At 40.7% G+C, this 20283-nt stretch overlaps 1 protein-coding gene across 4 annotated transcripts in view; it reads left to right on the top strand.

Annotated features, from left to right (window-relative positions):
- DENND5B (DENN domain containing 5B) overlaps positions 1–20283 on the top strand; it is a 109582-nt gene that overhangs the window by 45926 nt on the left and 43373 nt on the right. For all 4 annotated transcript variants that reach the window (XM_020789005.3, XM_020789007.3, XM_020789006.3 and 1 more), the window contains 3 exons: positions 8221–8330; positions 14227–14893; positions 18471–18658. In XM_020789005.3, coding sequence (XP_020644664.2) covers positions 8221–8330; positions 14227–14893; positions 18471–18658 — 965 coding nt within the window. The remainder of the gene's footprint in view (positions 1–8220; positions 8331–14226; positions 14894–18470; positions 18659–20283) is intronic.

Consider the following 20283-nt stretch of genomic DNA (forward strand, 5'->3'; position numbering starts at 1 on the left):
CAGTCAGTGCATTTTTGAGCCATTCTGTTGTTGTTCAGTAGATTTAGTGTTATACTCTGTGCATTGAAATCATAGGATTTTTAGCATCAGCACAGGTGAATTAATTGTTCTCAGTGCCAGAGGTTGCATGGCAGCTAGGCCAAATCCTGTTCCTGTGCTGATCCTCTAGCACGGGGGTCCCCAACCCCTGGTCCACGGCCTGGTGCCAGTCCATGGCCTGGACCGGGCCGTGGAGACAGATCTCCCACCCACCCCGCACGCACTCCTGCCCCCTGCACAGCCCCTTTGCACATGTGTGTGCAAGTGCGCCCCACCCCTTTGTGAGTGTGCACGAATGTCCCCCGAGCACCCCTCTGCCCTTTGCGCCTGTGTGCGAGTGCATGCGCACCTGCATGAGTGTGTGTCCGCTCCTTCGTGCATGCGCGCGAGCTCAGGGGGGGTTCCCCACCTTCACCAACTGGTCTGTGGAGTTTAAAAGGTTGGGAACCACTGCTCTAGCAGTCCACAGTTCAGACAAGGAAAAACTCAGAATGGGCTTGGGTGACAGAGCAAATCTATTTTATGTGTTAGACCAGTATTCCCCAACCTTTTTGACAGTGCGAACTGGTTGGGGGGGATGGGGTCTGTGCGTGGGGGGCAGGGCACCCCCTTTGCTCACACACGTATGCGAAGGGGTGGCACTGTCGCGCTTTTCGCACGTGCACAAAGGGGCAGAGGCGCTCGTGTGGTGCGCACACATTCGCGCATACACGAAGGTGTGGGGGGTGCTCACAGGGCACTCGTGTGCATGCATGAAGGGGCTGTGCATGAAATTTAGAAGAAGGTGGCTTCAGTTGTTGCCTGACCTGCAGTGGGTCCTGTATCTAGTTAGGTGAAGATTCTGCCAGGAGTATCTAAACCAGGTAACCGTTACACAAACCAGCATACGGTAGTGGAAGGCAAATGGCAGATTGCCATAAACCAGCAGCTGAAATTTGTAATCCCTTATATTTGTGAAGAAGAGTGGGGAGCCAGAGGCTCTCCACATCCTATACTTTTAGCAACAAACTATGCTTCTTACGTTTGAACTAGACATAGTACAGTACTTGCTTCTGCATTTTTATGTAACCCAAACTATAAGAAATCAAAAGACAGATCCATTGAGATGGAAGGTTTACTAAGGAAAGCTAAACTAGTTTAATTAGAATTGACAGCTGAAAAAGATGGCTACCATGACATATAAATACCATAGATTCTTCCTGAGGCAGTCAGAGATATTTTTACACTTCAATAGAATTTTTAACTAGAAGCTTACAATGTTGCTGTCTGAAGTAGACACAAAAGGGTTTGTCGAGTTTAATAAGGATTCTATTTGTGTAGTGATTATAATTTAAAATACTATGATCATAATAATAACAATTTAAAAATGCCAGACTCAGTCAATCAAAATTATAAAAATATTGACTGGTACAAGTTTTAACCAAAAACCAAAGTATCTGTTAAATATTGGTGCAGTATGTATTCTGTTCTTAATATTGCTGGTTTTTTTGTGGCTCTGATTCTGTTATTTTTGAGATCTGCTACTGCTTATAATTAGAGATGGAGGTGCAGTTGGAGTTAATGAAGGTCTGGCCCCTGGGGCCGGACTGTCCACTCATGCTCCGGACTGCCGCTCAGCTAGCCACTCAGCAGCCTTGCAGGGAGACTCGTCCCTCCCTCTGCCAGGAGTGGCTAGATGACCGGGAAGAGAACGGCGTTCCAAGAGTGATTGGAAGGATGAGCAGGGCCGACAGTGACAGCAGACATGTGACTGGACGGTTTGGCCCCAGGGACCAAACCCTCGTTAACTACCAACTGCTCAGAGATATTTGTATATGAATATCCCCATGTCTACTTACAATACTGTGTGAAATTTCTTGATGTTGCTCCCAAAGCCCTGATGACTGTGGGGACCACTGAAGTGTGTTTCACCCATAAGTAAGATGTTTTGATTGCCAGGTCTCTATATTTATATAATTGTTTATTTTCAACTCTGGCATCTGCTGGAATTGCAAAGTCAACGATCCAGACATTTCTTCATTCTATTACTACAGTGTCTGGTGTGTTACTTTCAATGTGTTTGTCAGTTTGGCTTGGGAAATCCCACAAGATTTTGACTTTATCATTTTCTGATACCTGTTCTACCTGATGTTCCCATGGGTTTTTGGAGGCTGACAAATTATATTTTTGCATAATAATCAGTGTACTCATTTTGACACACTATCATATCTAATTTTATAATCTGTTTGCAGAATCTTCAGGCATTTGTAGACAGTTTAATCTTTTTCTTATCAGAGTTGACATTTGCTGCTGCTAGCACTAATTCCTAGAATCTTAGCATTCATCACATTGGTTTGCAGTGCTTGTTTTTGCACAGCAAAAATCAAGACTTTGGTTTCTTTCTTAATGGTCCCCAGTTTTAGCCATGCCCATGTTGAATTATTATCATGCTTTCCATCAATATTTCTCAGGTGTTTTCCATGTAGTGGATTATTTTTCCAGCTGTTTTATTTATTTTCAAATTGTTGTTTCTTATATTGAGCCTTCGTTTATGTTCTTTTCAAAATATTCTCCATTTTCACCCTTAAGTTGTTGCCGTTATTAATTTTTCTACTCTTTATGGGGTGTTTTAAAAAGCTTTATGTATTTCTATTTAGGATATTTGCATCCTAAAATATATTATAGGTAACAATCACAAAACAGTTTATTTAGTAGCTTAATGGAGACTTTTAACATCCTAAATAGAGATGTGTTAGCAGAACATCCTCATCCACCTCCCTGTTATACATGTATAAAACTGAATTTCCCTGGATTTTGTACGGAAATCAGAAACAAATGAATTGCATGTAAATGAAAGCTTTTACACCAGTACTGTTAGGTATTTATTAAAATATCTACAGATGAGCACAACACTTTCATCTAGATGCTTGTATTATTATTATTATTATTATTATTATTATTATTATTATTATTATTATTATTATTATTATTATTATTATTATTATTATTATTATTATTATTATTATTATTATTATTATTATTATTATTATTATTATTATTACTATTACTATTACTATTACTATTACTATTACTATTACTATTACTATTATTATTTTTCTTTGAATAGTAATGTTATATTTTTAATAGCAATTATTTTATTTCTTATTTTTCATATTTTATTATTTTTAATAAAATATTATATTATTTTTCTTTGAATAGTAATGTTATATTTTGTGCAGCTCAACTCTGTAAATATTTGCTTAGAAACATGTCCCCACTGTGTTTAGGAGGTTCACTGCCTAGTAAAGACTGCAGTCTTAAGAGCTTAGACCCTAAGTATATTGGACTCTTATTTTAGGATTTTTGGTCTACTTCATTCATAATTTTTCAAAATAAAATGTAAATGTGACCACTACATTTGTAAATATCTTGAATATCCAAAATTATCTGCAACAGATATACAGTATACTGTATTCAGTTTGTCATGGGGGGGTCTGCTCTCAACATTTTATGGGGAGAGGCATCCGTTCCCCAACCACTGTAACTGTGGGGGAAGTTTACCTTGAGCACTCCAAACATTGTGTGCTTTCAGGAGAACACATGTGTGCCTTGTCAGGATAATATTAGCAAATTGCATTTATTTTCCAGAGCTGTAAAGCTGCTCTGTTCCCTCTCTTTTTTCTTCACTTACAATTTGGACAAAGCATTATCTTTTCCTTCTCTCTGTCTTCCATGACTATTTAAGTTCATAATTAATTTCAACTACTATGTTGAAATTAAAAAACTGTTGGAAAAAAACCTGATTTTTTTAAAAAACGGTCTCATTGTGAACATGTCTCTAATATGCTTCTCCACAAAGTCATATATCATCCAAAATTCTTTTGTCACAATCAGGAATACTAAGGACAATATCAGGAGGGGCCTTGTGTTAGATGCCCAGAAACAAAATCTTTCAGATTTTTAGATAAGTGTAAGCTGTTAATTTGCTTAATAAACTTCCAAGTAACTGTATTAATTGCAGGATTAATGGAAGATAGGTTTGCATTGCTTTCTGTAGTACATGACTTAGTTTTAATTTTTCCTGTCAGTTTCATCATCTTATATTCAGAGCATAACCTAGATATTTCAACAGATCCATAAATTACATCTTTGTGCTATAGAGCTCATTATTATTTCTCATATAGTAAGTCAGCAAATATATCTACATATCTGTAAATCAGTGGACTTCTTTTTTTCCCATCCAATACTCATATAAATATGTATAGCAGTCCTTCTACAATAGTTTCTAGCCGTATCGCAATATTGCCACATAAGAAAGAGATCGCTTTTTTAGTTCTATGTGTTGAGTGTTTTCTGTAAATGTATTTACCCTCTAGGACTGAAGTGCTACCACGGAGCTGGTTATAATCGTTTTCCAAAGATCACCATGAGTTTGGTTTTTTAAGTGCATATTATGGGAATGATCCATCTCCCTTAATGTTTGCTGAACAAACATGGTCTTTTAGATGTTGTTAGACTGCACATCTCATCATCCCTCATCAGTACTGTATAGGCAGTGGTGGGAGATTATGAATGTTGAAGGCCAACAGCATTTTAATAGCCATGCATTACACATCTCACTGTGTAGTTACAGAGAAAATTTTAGATCTAGATATAGTGATAGTTTCTATCACTGTCTCATTGTCTTAGCTACCTTATCATAAGGTGACAGTCAACTGCATTTTTGTCTTTTTATAATCTTGTTGATCTGCGACTGTAATAAAGAATGATGATGATGATTTTTATTTCTAGGAGCAACCTAGATGAATGGCATCCAGTTTGGTTACAAGCTGATTAGAATTCTGGCCAATTTAGCTTTCATTTTATTTCCTTTAAAGAATCAACAGTTGTGTCACTGTATGGGTTGTGTTTCTTTTTTAGACCTGGAGAAGACCACTGCAGTTGTCTGCAGAGGTTCATGAAGCAAAATAAGGCACACTCGAGTATGTGATAAATTGTGTAGAGTGGCGACATGGAGAGGGGCTTAACAGTGGTTAGGAGAGCTTGGTGAGAGTCAGGTAACCTTACTGTGCAAATACAGGTACTTTCAATTTATCACAGAGCCACTGTTGGATACAACCGGATATTATTGAACTGTTGGATAGCTCAGTGGTTTAGGTCTCTGGTTGCGGAAGTTGGTATCTCGATTCCCCACCGTGCCTTCTCAACTCAATGATCCATAGAATTCCTTTTAGCTCTGTAGTTCTAAGATGATTATTATTACACCAAGACTGCAATCTCTTATTTGCATCCTCTGATAATATGCCAATTTAGCTAACAGGGCAGTGTTCCAGATATTATTAAACCAGTTGTCTGCAGAATGAGGCTCAGCTTTTCTCCACTTCCTTGCTACAGCTGTCTTGACAGTCACAAATTAACTAGAAACATTTGGTATGTGATTTATTAACATATCCTTTTATGTAACCTAACAAAACTACTTTAGGATTTTATGGGATATTGCTACCTAATACAGTGGTGCCCTGCTTGACAATTACCCAGTTAGACGATGAAATTGCTTGATGATGAGTATTTTGCGATTGCTATAGCGATCGCAAAACGATTCTTTGTATGGTTTTTTTTTTTGTTAACGACGATCGGTTCCCTGCTTCTGGAACCGATTTTTCGCTTAACGACAGTTTTAAAACAGCTGATCAGCGGCTCTCAAAATGGATCCCTGCTGTTTTGTTGACCTCATTTCGCAAGACAGGGAGCGGAAAATGGTCACCCTATGGAGGATCTTCGCTGTACGATCAGGTATTTCCCCCATTGGAACACACTGACTGGTTTTCAATGCATTTCAATGGTTTTTTTCCCGCTTGACAACGATTTCGCTTAACATCAATTTTGCTGGAACACATTATCTTCGTCAAGCAGGGCACCACTATATATTGGTAATTAACTCAGCCACAGTTTTCCAAGGGAAACATATTTTTAGACAAGACCAAAATATGTGTAACCTGTCAGCATGTTGTGAATTACACCTCCTGCTGGATGCTGGGCATAGTAGTATATCTGTAGTGGTTTTAGTGTTGATAATAATATGCATGTGTACCTTGATGCAAAACTGTTTAACTTGGTTTTGCATTGTAGGAATTTTGTGGGACAAACAGTAACAAGCAGCAGAAAAAAAATCTGCCTCTGGTATCTCACAAACCTAAATGTTCTAATTGCAATACAATATGTGCATATACAACCATCCTCCATTTGTAACTTTTCCCCAGTAAGACTTGTAATTCTCAGCACATCCACTCCATAAACTTTACTCTAGTAACAGGTTTCCTATGCAGTTCTATCTGTCTTAAAAGAAGTCACTAGCAATATAAAGACTGAGACTCAGACTGGAAGAGTACCTTCAAAGGTTATGCAGACCACAGAGATTAGTATTTCAGAAATTAATGATGACATTCATTTCATGTTGTTGAACAATCTGACCCTTTTTATGCTATGTAAAACTTCATCTGCCAAATTTCTGCAATGTGTTTTTAAAAGACTGTTCCATTATGAACAAAAAGTACTTCCTGTTTTAGCATAAAATTGGCAATGGACACCTTGTTTTACCATAAGAATAATTTTTTTAATTCTTCCTAACAAATCTAGTACAGTGCAAACACTATGCTTCTGTATCAAATTGGAAGTGGCTGTAATGAGCACAATTGTACTTTACTCAGGTGTATCAGCTGTTCAAAGAACAGGCCACAGGTCATTTCCAGGAGGCCTGAAAAGATGCCCTATGTCTAAGAATGTCTTTTCACATCATTTTTACAACACAAGAAAATTTTAAGAGAGGTGCAAGTCTTGCTGCTGAATTCGAGACTGCCAGCAGCACTAATGTATTTCTTGAAAGTGCTAGCAAATATTACTCTTTTCCATGTAGCAATTTATAAATCTGGGAGTCATTTTGAGATCTTGCCAGCCTAATGAGGGAGCATGATAAGCATACCACAATTTCACATGTTTAGAAAAGTGATGGGATGTAACTGTTGGTTTACTGCAAAATTAACTTCCTCCAGTAAAAGATATGGAGCCAGTAGTGGTGGTAGTGTTGAAGCTAGACGTCAAATGGTTCCAAGCCAGAAATCAGTCAGGTTCCATCGCAGGGATGGGTTATTTGCAACCTGCGGAATAGTTTCCACTCCTATCACCCCTATCCAGCATAAGCAGTGATGAGGAATGATGGATACTGGAAGAGCACACTTTCTCCATCCTGGATCTGTCAGAGTACCAATATAATCACTCTCTCCTCCACTATTTCTAAAATTGCTAGATATTTGGGGACAGTAGCTGCAGTCATTTCTGCATCGCTGTGCACACCTTTATCTGGTTATCATATTTGTTGTCTATAAACAAGGTTGCAGTTCAGGTTAGATAAATGTGAGCATCACTTCTTCCTGATGGTGATTTAAGGCCCAGATCCCAATTCTCCTCCTTATTTGTTTTCATTACAGTACTATATTGCTATATTATCACACTAGTTCATGTAGTCCACTTTCCCTCTTGGTCTTTTTGCCAGTGGGCCTCAGATCAGGCTGAAAGCTATTTATTTATTTATTTATTTTATTTTATTTTATTTTATTTTATTTTATTTTATTTTATTTCTATCCCGCCTATCTGATCGTATTAGACCACTCTAGGCGGCTTACAATAAAAACAACAATGTAATTTTAAGACATTACAGCTAAAACGTAAATAAAGATAAAGAACAAAGTAAGAAAAAGATCGTCAAGGGTTTTCTGTTGGGAAGGCCTGCCTATACATCAGTGTTTTTAGTTGTTTCTTAGAAATGCTGTCGTGCTTTTTAATTTATTGTACTATAACTATTGACTTTTAGAGTTTAAATTTATGCAATACTGTAACTTGATACCTGGGATTGCTGCCTGTGAAAGAAAGCCTAAGCTAGTCCTTCCAGTACTGTTTTAAATACCTTAAAGATATACTAGTATACATTGAAATTAAGAGGCCAGCTTGACTGAAGGGTGGGCTTTGATGAATATTAGTATACTTTGTTCTGTATGTTTCCCCCCTCTTTTCCAAAAAAGATGCTCAAGTACAAAAATTGTGTGTCCTTTTTCCTCTCTGATTTATTCCTTTCCATCAGAAGTTGAATATAGATGATTTCTTTGAAAATTACTGGTGTGACTACTATTGCCTTTTCCTCTGTTGCAGGAGAAAATTTTGATCAGAGTCCCTTAAGAAGAACTTTTAAGTCAAAAGTCTTGGCTCACTATCCCCAGAACATAGAATGGAACCCCTTTGATCAAGATGCAGTCAATATGGTATGTAAAGATGACTCCTCTTCAAAACTAGTTCTTCCTTATGTTTATGTTTCCCTCTCTTAAGATTCTCACCAGATGCATAATATGACTTTTTATTTCTTCTTTGTGGCCTCTGTGAATCCACACAAATTAGTTTAGACTGTGCCTGTGCAGGACTCCTCAGAATATTCTAGAGCTTAAAACAATTGATTAATAGTATGTTGCCCCGTGTCACGCATGCTCCGCCTGCCCATTATACCTCGGTTCCTTTTTGCCGCTGCTGCGATCGGACTTCTTGTGCTAGAGCTATCATGTTTCCAATCTTCCGTTTTTTGATCCTGGTCTGGTTTTTCTGATTATCCTCTCTATCTCTGGAAAATTTGACGGATTGTTTATGGATTATGGTTTTGGATTCAGCTTGTACGTTGTCTCCTGGTATTGATCTATGGACTGTCTACCGATTCCCACCTTTGGATTACGGACTGATTTCAGACTTGACTGTGATTACTTGGCTTTGACTACGGACCGTTTATCGACCTTCTCTTTAAATCAAACCTTCTTGTGACTTTCGATCGTCATTATTCGGCTACTGATCTCTGCACTAAACATTGGACAATTCTTTAAGGGTTCCGTGAGTCCCTTCTCCCTACTCCTCCTGGGGTTTGAATAGTTTTATGGCCTCAGGCCTGTGTACCTTGTGTGCCCGTAAGATTCCATTCACAGATGGCCACGATTGCTGTTTATTTTGCCTAGAGGAGAAGCATCAAACTCACTCCTGTCAGGAGTGCAAGAAGCTTATCAAGCCGGCCCTTAAGTTGTACTTGCAGAGGCTTAGGTCTTACCTTTGGGAAAAGTCGGTTTCCCCGTCTAAACCTACAACCATGGAGTCGGCCCCAGCCCCTCCATCTACTCCTCGTCCTGAGCCCGCGATATTGGTACCAGCCACTCCGTCACTGAGATCATCCACCAAATCCACTAAGCAAAAATCCTTGGTATCAGTACTGAAGAGGACTTCAACATCAACGTCGAGCTCAATGTCAAAGCCTCCTTCTGTGGAAAGCCAAAAGAAAAAGAAAACTTCAAGCAAGCAAAAGAAAGACAAACATTCATCTAAGACTGCTCAACCCCAAGAGATTTCTCCTGTTTTAGTCTCATTGCCATCGCCTATATTAGAAGAGTCTTCTTGGGATCTACCAGATCCAGACTCTCTTTCGGAAGGTGTCAGCTCCATACTACCTCCATGGGCTCAGGCTTCGGTGTCTATTCCAAGCCCAGGCCATGTTGAGGATGACATTCTTTCCAGCCAGGCCTCTTTCCATTCGAGCCCTATGTCTGTCGTGCGGACGACGGTGATCCGTCTATCGAACTCGGAGGTGTCTCTGCATCAGTCTCCTCCAAGGAAGCGGACAGCCAAATGTTGACACATCTCTCCAGTTTGACAATTCCCTTCACATCGGGAAGTGGTTGTCCTTCCTTGTACTTCTCAACATTGAGTTCGCTCTGATTACGAGGAGCCTATATAGTGGAGATTGATCGCAGGAGCGATCAATGTTGATATCGAGATGATGACTTTGATGTCGATCCTTATTATGAGACCAAGGGGTAGGACAGACATAGAAGAGTTTGATACATCTACACCTCTTTGTCTTCTCCATCGCCATCTCCCCCTCGACGTTGACATCGAGCGTCTTACGAGATCGAACCTCTAGTTTCGAAACCATCTAAAAGCCACGCTCCAAGTCAGGATGTCCCCCAACAGGTGGTTTGTGTTTCATAGAGACCTCATGCTTCTTCGACAATGACCCTACCTGTCACTCATCATCAGACAGCGTCGTTGCCTGAGCATCAGGTATCTAAGGAGTCTGCCTCAGTACAGTGTCTTCGAGCTCCAACTCAGGTATCGAAACATCACCTATCACCTTCTCCTTCTCTTCAGAGGGGCTCCTCGGTTTCCTCAGCTTCAGATCAGGATCTGCCTTTGGAGGAATCTCCATCTAATCTGCCTACTCCTGACTCAGATGTGGCAGGTCTACATCCTCTTTTCCCCTCTGAAGATTTCACATCATACTCTCAAATGATTTCACGAATGGCTAAATCGCTTGAATTAGACGTCAAACAACCACTACCACCCAAGCAAGATTTAGTATTCGATGGCATTAATCAGGATAAGTCCCCCCCATTAAGTCTTGCCTTTATTCTGGCAATGGTGGACTTAATTAAGGAGTCTTGGAGCCTACCATCTACATCCATGGAAGGTGCCATGGACGTGTAAGCTCTACCACATGGTCCACTCCGTCCACCTTTGTTACACATTACCGTTTGGACTTCAGGGCCAAGAAGGAAGCAAGTTTTGGTGGTGGTGTGATGGCCCTCCTTCTGGTAAGTGAGCTTGCTACTCACCCATTTGTGTGCATTCACAGAGGCCATGAAGAAGAGAGGTTACTTACCTGTAACCATGGTTCTTCGAGTGGTTCTCTTTGAATCCACACATCCCGCCCAGCCTCCTCACTGTCTGTCACTTGTCTTGAGCTTTGCAAGGGTCAGAGCTTTGACAGCAGCAGACATTTGGAACTGAGGTATAACAGGCAGGCGGAGCATGTATGACATGGGGCAATGTACTATTAATCAATTGTTTTAAGCTCTAGAATATTCTGAGGAGTCCTGCACAGGTGCAGTCTAAATCCATTTGTGTGGATTCACAGAGGACCACTCGAAGAAGCATGGTTACAGGTAAGTAACCTCTCTATTTGTTCTTACAAATATAATGTTCAACTTCACTCTATGAAGTATTTGTTTGAAAATAATAATCCCCCCCCAAAACAGTTTTTGGTGACGTTTACTGATGGATCACATATTCCCACTGTGGCAGTGATTGCTACTGTGTAAAGTGTCAACTCTTCATTTTGATCCAAGTTTTTTTTAATTGAAAGAAGAAGAGCCCAAATTCTTATACAGTGGTGCCCCACATAGCGACAATAATCCGTGCAGCAAAAATCGCTGCAAAGCAATTTCGTCGCTATGCGGAAATAAAAAGCCCATAGGAATGCATTAAAACCCGTTTAATGCGTTCCTATGGGCAAAAAATTCACCTTTAAGTGAAAATCCTCATACTGCGGCTATTTTCGCTGCCCGGTAAGCGAGGAATCCGGGCAAAAACACAGCGGGTGGCCATTTTATTTACCCGGCGGCCACTTTGAACCGCCGATCAGCTGTTGGAAAATCATCGCTATGCAATGATTGGTATGCGAAACAGGGTACCGATTATCGCAGAGCGATATTTTCCTATCTAAACCATCACAATGTGATTGCAAAAAGGATTGCAAAAATTTCGTTGCTATGCGGATTCATCGTTAAACGAGGCGCCCGTTAAGCGAGGCACCATTGTATTCATATTTAGATTAGTGCAGCCAAAAAATTCACAGTTTCATTCTAGATTGGTGTGCAATCTTCAGCTTGATATGTGATATTCACTACTGCCTCCTTTGTGCCTCACCTTTCTTCTCCCACTGACCACTGCCTCCTCCAATGATTATGTCTTCTAACTCAAATTGTGTGCTGATAAGTCGGTGCTGACTTATGGCAACTCTTTCCAGTGTCTTCTAGGTAGTGAGTACTTAGAAGTGGTTTACCATTCCCTTTTTCTGAGGGTGCCCTGAGACTGTGCAGCTTGCCCAAGGCCACACATACTGACTGTTCTCTCAGGAGGCACAGTGGGGAATCGAACCCCCAACATCTGGGCTCCACACCTACTCCCTGAACTAGCCAACCAGCTCTAATTACATCTTAGGCTTCCCTAATTTTGAGGGGCTGCTAGATTCTGAAGCCTTTCCTAGTCCTATTCTGCTTTCTTCAGGCACTGCAACTTGACCTGCTTCTCAGAAAAACTTCTACTTATCCATGATATTACGGCAGGTCAGCCAGCTGCTCTAAGAGGATTTGCACTCTTTGAATCCCATGGTTCACTCCAGTAGAGTTTTATCACAGTATAAGCCATCCTTGACAGTGTAGCTAGGAAGCTGTTGAATCCCTTTTGAGCTATATATATGTAGTCCTGGAAAAAGGAAGTTCACAGCCCCGTTAGCAAATATAATTTTTTTGTTTAGTGTAGAATGTTTTAATGTACTCAATAGAATCAGAGTCTGGAAAATTACTGCAGCTACCAGAATCCTGCAGCCAACATGGCCAATGGGGGGATTCTGGAAGTTGTAATCAGCTACCTATGTGTGATTTCTATATACTGTAGATCGTTATGTATTACTGCTTTGACAGGATTTTTAGTTTTTGTTGTTAGCAGTTTCTTGTAGATAATGATGGCTATTTTCCACTTGCCACTTAAGGCATGAGAATGCCCTAATAAATCACTGTGAAATTCATGGGAAGATGCAGGTACAGTATTCCCACACTAGTATCGCTACTCCTCAGCTGTATTGCCAGCTCACTGACCCCAGGCAGAAGAGTTTGTACATTCCAAGATTCTCTTTTAAGACACAGCAGAGCAGCATAGTGGATTTTAAGAGCAGAGTGTCTAAGCTGTCCCATCACTAAAGAGAGGGGAAACCTTACCCATGAAGAATGGCATGATTATCCCCTCATTTGATCCTACAAAAGGCAGAAAAATGTGAACAACAAAATTTTGAACTCCTAGAGTATCATAGCAACCATGTTGATTGTGGGGTTTTGGAAGTTGAAATCCAGACAAGTAACAGTTTTAAACATACAGTGGTACCTCGGTTTATGAATGCCTAGGTTAATGTAGTTTTCGGTTTATGAATGAAAATCCATTGAAAACAATGCCTCGGTTTACGAACTTTTTCCGCAATATGAAGCAAGTTTGTATTGCGCCTGGGAGGTTTACAGTCTGCCTTGAGTATCTCCTGTGCAAACACCATTGAAGTAAATGGGAGTTACTGTATATGGATGCTGTATGTAGAATTTGGAAACAATTTGTTAAAAATTAATTTACATTGCCAGTAGTGCATAAAATTATTTTATTGATATCATAAAAACAGCATCATAAGAACATAAGAAAGCTCTGCTGGATCAGGTCAAGGACCCATCTAGTCCAGCTTCCTGAATCTCACAGTGGCCCCACCAGATGCCTCTGGGAACACACAAGACAACTAGATCCCTGTCTCCTGATACCGCTGCCCTGCATCTGGCATTTGGAGCTACCTTCCTTCTAAGCCTGGAGATTCTACATCCCCATCATGGCTTGTAACCTGCAATGGACTTTTCCTCCAGGAATCTGTCCAATCCCCTTTTAAAGGCATCTTTAGGCCAGATGCCATCACCACATCCTGTGGCAAGGAGTTCCACAGACTAACAACACACTGGGTCAAGAAAGATTTTCTTTTGTCTGTTCTCACTCTCTCAACACTCAATTGGAGTGGAAGTCCCCTGGTTCTGGCATTGCATGAGAGGGAAAAGAGCTTCCCTCTATCCACTTTATCCATCCCCTGCATAATTTTATACAGTACATCTCAATCATGACCCCCCTCAGGCGTCTTTTCTCTAGACTAAAGAGTCCCAAACACTGTAGCCTTTCCTCATAAGGGGGTGTGTGCCCCAGCCCAGTCATCAATTTAGTCGGTCTCTTCTACATCTTTTCCAGTTCCACTATGTCTTTTTTGAGGTGTGGTGTCCATAACTGTATGCATTACTCCAGGTATTCATAGATGGCAGCTTTATATTATTCGATCTTCCTTAGCTTCTTAAACCCAGAGAGGGATGGTGCCTGGCAGACCACTGTAGGAAGGTTGTTCCGGAGGGAAGGGGCCGAATCTGAGAAACCTTGGTTCCTCGTATTGGCTTGGGGGGGGGGTTAGGTGTTACAGTTTACAAGTGGATTGTAGTATGTGAGATTAGATTGTCAACTGATGTGTGTATATTTTGTGCCCCCACTTTCCTCTTCCAACAGTTATGTATGCCCAAAGGGCTATCCTTCAGGACTCAGTCTGACAACAGGGACCCGCAGTTCCACTCATTCATCATTACTCGGGAAGATGGTTCCCGTACTTATGGGTTTGTACTCACTTTTTATGAGGAGGTCACAAGCAAGCAGATCTGCACAGCAATGCAAACTCTTTATCAGATGCATAACGCAGAGCAATGCAACAGCATCTGTGCCTCATCATCGTGCAGCATGGACTCCCTGGCCAGCAGTCTTGACGAGGGTGATGCCACATCACTGGCCAAGATGCAGCGCTACAACTCATATGACATCAACAGGGATACGCTCTATGTTTCCAAATGTATTTGCCTCATTGCTCCCCTGCCTTTCATGCAAGCCTGTAAGAAATTCCTCATCCAGCTTTATAAAGCAGTCACATCTCAGCAACCACCACCTTTACCCTTGGAGAGCTACATCCACAACATCCTCTATGAAGTGCCCCTTCCACCCCCAGGAAGGTCTTTAAAATTTTATGGCGTATACGAGCCTATCATTTGCCAGAGACCTGGGCCAAATGAACTCCCTCTGTTTGATTATGCTCTCAGAGAAGTCTTCGAACTGTTGGGCTTGGAGAACCTCATTCAGGTTTTTACATGTGTTCTCCTGGAAATGCAGATCCTTCTTTATTCACAAGGTAAGCAGACTTATTATTGATTGTTAATCAGACTGTTCACTGTTTTTTGTCATGAAAAATATGGGCTTCTATGAATTTTAATACCGAGGTAGTGTTGGTTTTACTCCTATGAAAAAAAGAAAGAAAGATGTACTAATGTCTCAGGCTGGGTTTAAGTTTACTCTGTCACCTCGTTAATCATGCCAATTAGCTAGTGTGATTTCTGCAGTTGCGCTACCAAATATGGAAAAAAACAATGATATTTTAATCAAAATATTTGATATGCGTATTTATTGCTAAGGATTTCTAGCAGTTGGTTTGGACTCCTTCTGTCTGCTTTTGATGTTTCTGCAAAACAACTAAAGACCTAACACTGTTTCTGTCTTCAAAATACTGTAGTGCAATTAAAGTTGGTGGTGAGGAGATGTTCAGGAAGAACGTGGAGAGAGAGCTGAATATATAGGCTATATTCAAATCTGCCTGGCAGTCTTCCTACCCAAAACATGTTTGAGATAATTCCTCCTGGTTCATAATAATGGTTTAATTGTGATGAAACATACAAAAACAAAGTCCATAATTTTCATACAGATGTTTAGAGATAAATGCATTTATCTTCACAGGGAGAAAGCTCTGGATTCTGCTGCAGCTTTACTCTTGCAGAAGTTAAAAGATTAAAAGCTTTTAGTGTACTGTATAAGGCAATGCCTGTCTTTCAAAAAAAGTATAGTTTTTAGGAATATAGTAGCTTCTGATCCTTATTAACACTTTTGGCAATAGTTCCTTTAAAAGCTAAGCTCAAGGCATTACCCTCCAATATTTTTTGAATAGGTTTTAAATAACTTCCTCCAGTCTTGTGGTCTGACCTTTTGAAAGCAATTACCTCGACATCTAAACTGGCTTCTATTTTTGAGTTTCTGTGCTGCCCTCTGAACAGCTTATTTACTTTTTTTAAAAAAATAGCTTAAATATACAGGCTTTCTTTGTGTGAAAATGTCTATGATGAATTGTGAGAGTGGGAGGGTTCCAGCAATTTCAAAATAATCTTTTTCTGGGATTGTTGAATACAGCTGCTTAAGGATCAGTTGCAAAATGTTACTCAGCACTGATTGGTAGTGGAAAGGGGTGAATTAAGTGGGTTAGCTCTGCAGAAGCCAGAAAATGAGTTTTGGATGTAAGCCTGCAAGCAACAGGAATTGGGGGTTTCTGGCCAAGCAGTTTTAAGCCTCTCAGTTTAAGGGTGTTTCTACATTATTTATTTTTTTTATTTATATACGTACTTACTTATTTACTTAATTTCTATATCACCCTTTAGCAGAGTTTCTAGGGCAGTTTGCAGAAGCAAGGTAATATGTAAATAAAGCATTGCTAAATTGTGAAAACAAGGTGAGACATTAAATAAAATAAAAGCTAGAGACAGCTGCCTTACAGGGTTTGGAAGAGTGCATCCAAGAAAAACAAAATATAATCCTGAGTCTCACTTTTCCCATTCTATCAGGGACATGCCATGCTAACGGGAGATTCTGGCAAGGGAAGTAACTTTGCCAACCTTTAAGATCATAGTTAAAAGGATTATCTCTTGGTGGTGTGCATTCAGGATGTTCTTGTGAGTACACTACATATGTTCCCGACTGTTGGTCGGGAAATCTAAGATATAAGGAGCTGGAGGGCAATTCCACTGGTTCAGGTGATAATCTGTGTTGGTCATGGATTTTTCGAAAAGCCAGTTACTGCCACAAGGTTATTTTTAAACTATGCAGTTAGATCTCTCTCTGTGTAAGAGAGAATGAGTTACAGTCGTATCTATTTGCAAGGAAGAAAATTAACTGCCTACATAATTAATGTCCATGTGTCTCAGATGGTTCAGATAATCAGATTGCCTCTTTGGTGTACCCTTGCTAAAAATGTGCATTTTCCTCTGCCTTTTATCCCCCTTGTTAAAACTTCAAACTGACAGTCACCCCCTCTGCCACCAAATTATTTAATTACAGCATGAATGTTCATCAGCCTGAGGGCTTGGCAACATATTCAAATATCAGTTATGAATAAAAACTGGGATATACTTGAGTCGCAGTAGATTTTAGGGGTTTTTTTTCCATGCATAGTCAAGAGGAATGACTGTTAGTAGGGCAGCAACTAACACTTCACCAAAAATGAGGGACACAAGAGGACACTGATTTGCATAAAATTATGTATGTTTGTTTCTAAATATACATGTAAAATTAAATATTAATTTTATAATTTGGTCAGAATTACAATGCATCTTATTCAAGTGGAAAAGACAATGACCAGATGACTTGTGTAACTTCTGGCCAGGTGTTGTTCACTGTGGATGGACAACTTCAATTTCAAATTAGACTTGGACTGGATAGCCTTTCAAATGGAGGATACCATTCAAATGAGAATTATCCTTTGGCAGCCCTTAAAATGGTGGACTGCCCTCCCTGGAAGAGGATGTGTGGCTATTCTTGTTTGTCGATCTGTCTTAAAGTGGTCAGTGTCTTCCACTTGAAAGGCTGTCTCGTCCAGGTCTGTTAATACACAGACAACTATGTGAAGTCCAGAGAAACCAGTAGCTGTTCATGCAAGTGAATCATCTCTCAACCTTCAACATTATGTTACTATTTTAAGTTCTACAGAATATACATTTTTGTAATATTAAAAACGTTTAACAGCCTTTTGGAGTGTTGTGCATATCCTCATATTGAGGAATTCACTGAGCAACTGATTTTCCATTTTTAGAAGAGTGTCAGGAGCACCAAAGAAACAGACATTTAGCTAAGCTATTGTACAAATATTTGTTGGCTAAAAGAGTAGAGTACACAGGAACAAAATGCTGACAGGGCATCTGTGAGCTTGAGAGGAGTACTATGGTAGCATGGAAAGACATGGACAAAAGTTTGTTCATATCTTCCGTTTGGGTATTGTAGCTCAACCATGCCCAACCTAGTTGCCTTCAGAAGTGTTAAACTCGAAGTCCCATTGTTTCCAGGCATTGGAGCTTATGGACCCATTCACCATGACACAGAATTTAAAATAAACAGTACACAAATTATCTGGAGGGAACCAGAGTGGATAGGGCGGATATATTTTAAGTCTTATTTTATCTTAAAGTATGTTTGCAAGCTGGCTTAGAAACTGGCACTTGCTAATGCATGATCTAAAAATTCAACCTAATGAACAATTACGAGCAAAAAGAAGATACAACAGCAGTTCTTCCTTTCAGCTCCTTCCTTTCTCATCCCATCTGTATATGGCTGTTCCTCTGGCAATTTGACAAAGCAATGTACACAATTCTGCTTTGCTGTTCTCTGAACATTTCTGGTGTTTGTCTTAACTTCGTTTTTATATTTCGTATCATAGCTGAATGTGTGGCTATTGTGAATATTTCATAGCTTTCTTACTGCAGCTGATCTAGAGTTAAAATTTTAATCCCTTCCAAACAGGCGGCGAACTCACACTGCACATTAAATCAAGTCGATGAATGACTATGTAAAGCACGTCCTGTGGGTTTAAGAATTGCTCTGCAGTTGCCATCTGTCTGATGTTGGAATGTTCGTGGGGCTTTGAAAATAATTCTGTTTTGGTCTTTTTTGCTTAGACTATCAGCGCCTGATGACTGTCGCAGAAGGAATCATCACCCTGCTCTTCCCCTTTCAGTGGCAGCACGTGTACGTCCCCATCCTCCCAGCCTCCCTCCTGCATTTTCTTGACGCTCCTGTTCCATACTTGATGGGTTTGCAATCCAAAGAGGGAACAGACCGTTCCAAACTGGAACTTCCCCAAGAGGTGAATGTTGATCCAGTTCAGCCTTAATGCCATTTACAGTGCAGAATTTTGGCTCCCCCAAGTTAAAGATATTTTCGGTACAGTAAACATTTAAGCCAGAAAATTGTTGGTAGAATCTGCATGGAAAGATAACAGAGCAAGTTACTGCTTCCTACCTTTGGTAGGGAGGTCTTTTGCACTATTGACTGCATGATGGATTGTGTAACACATTTTGCAGCCATTGTGATGCCACTTGCACAATGGGCATCCTGTCAAAGTTGGGGGGGGCATGTGTGTGATTACAGAAGATCCCTACGTTTACATTTGAAAAAGATAGCTCCCATTGTACAGGAATAATCTCCATGTGATCTGGAACCCTGACAAAAGTTAGGTTTTCTACCAGCATGGAGAGAATAGAGGATATTGGCTTCTTAAGAATGTTGCTTTCCAATCCTTTCTTTTCTCACATGTTCAGATTAACTCTGTCTTGAAGAACGATGCATGAAAGCATCAACCTAGTGCAGGCCTTCAGGTTATGGTGGCGACAGAAGAACAAAATAATGCAGCCTCATGTCCTGCAGTTTGGATGCTCTCTTTCTGTGTGTACGTATGTACGTGTGTGTACACACACACACACACACACACACACACACACACACACACACACACACACACACACACGTTTGCTGTAATACTCTTCCCCAAGGCCTTTTGCCACCTTCTGAATTGTGGGGTTTGGCCTTTTTTTTAAAGAGCTGCACAATGTTTCTAAGCCTAATTAGGATAACACAGAGTTACGGCCTTCATTTGCTGTTTCAGTGATAGGTTTCAGTGTATAAACTCAAAGGGACTCACATTACATGATCAGTTACGTGCATACAAAGCAAGCTTCTGCATACGATACGCAGAAGAATGATCTGAAGAAAAGCTGGAATGCTCCAAACACAAATAGCACTTCTCAGGGGAAAAGACCCTTCAGAATTGTGGCATGTGTTGTTCTTGTTACATAATAATAATAATAATTGCTGGGTAGCTCAGTGGTTTAGGCATCTGGTTGTGGAGCCAGAGTTTTAGTAACATTTGGTTATACCTATGGATTCTTACACCTCAAAGTACTCATATAGCTAACCATCTAAACCAGAGGTCGTCAACCCCCCGCTCCGTGGCCTGGTGCTGGTCTGTGGCCTGAGACGGACCGGGCCGCGAAGACAGAGCTCCCCCCCACATGGATTCCTCTCCCCACAGTTGCTTTGTACATGTGTGTGCATGCCAGCACTGGCATGAGCGCTCCCCCACAGCTTTGTGCATGCTCAGGGGCACCTGCACGCTTGCCTGCGTGCTCCCCTACCCCTTCACTCATGCAGCCGCATGAAGGGGCATTCATACGTGCTGGTGCCCCTGTGCATGCCGGTGCAGTTGGGCGCTCCCCCACCCCTTCACACATCCACCCGAGAGCGCACGCGCACCTGTGGGGGGGCCTTTCTCAGAGGCTCAGCCGGTCCACGGTCCCAAAAAAGTTGGGGGCCGCTGATCTAAACCACAGAGGGCAAATTTCATGAGCTGAGGGCCATTTTTAGATCAGCTGGCAGCAAATGTCCATGGGAGAATAGCTGAAGTAGGAAGCGTCATGGTCAATTAGGCTAATT

The sequence above is a fragment of the Pogona vitticeps genome, chromosome 5, assembly GCF_051106095.1.
Source record: "Pogona vitticeps strain Pit_001003342236 chromosome 5, PviZW2.1, whole genome shotgun sequence".
Lineage (NCBI taxonomy): Eukaryota > Metazoa > Chordata > Lepidosauria > Squamata > Agamidae > Pogona > Pogona vitticeps.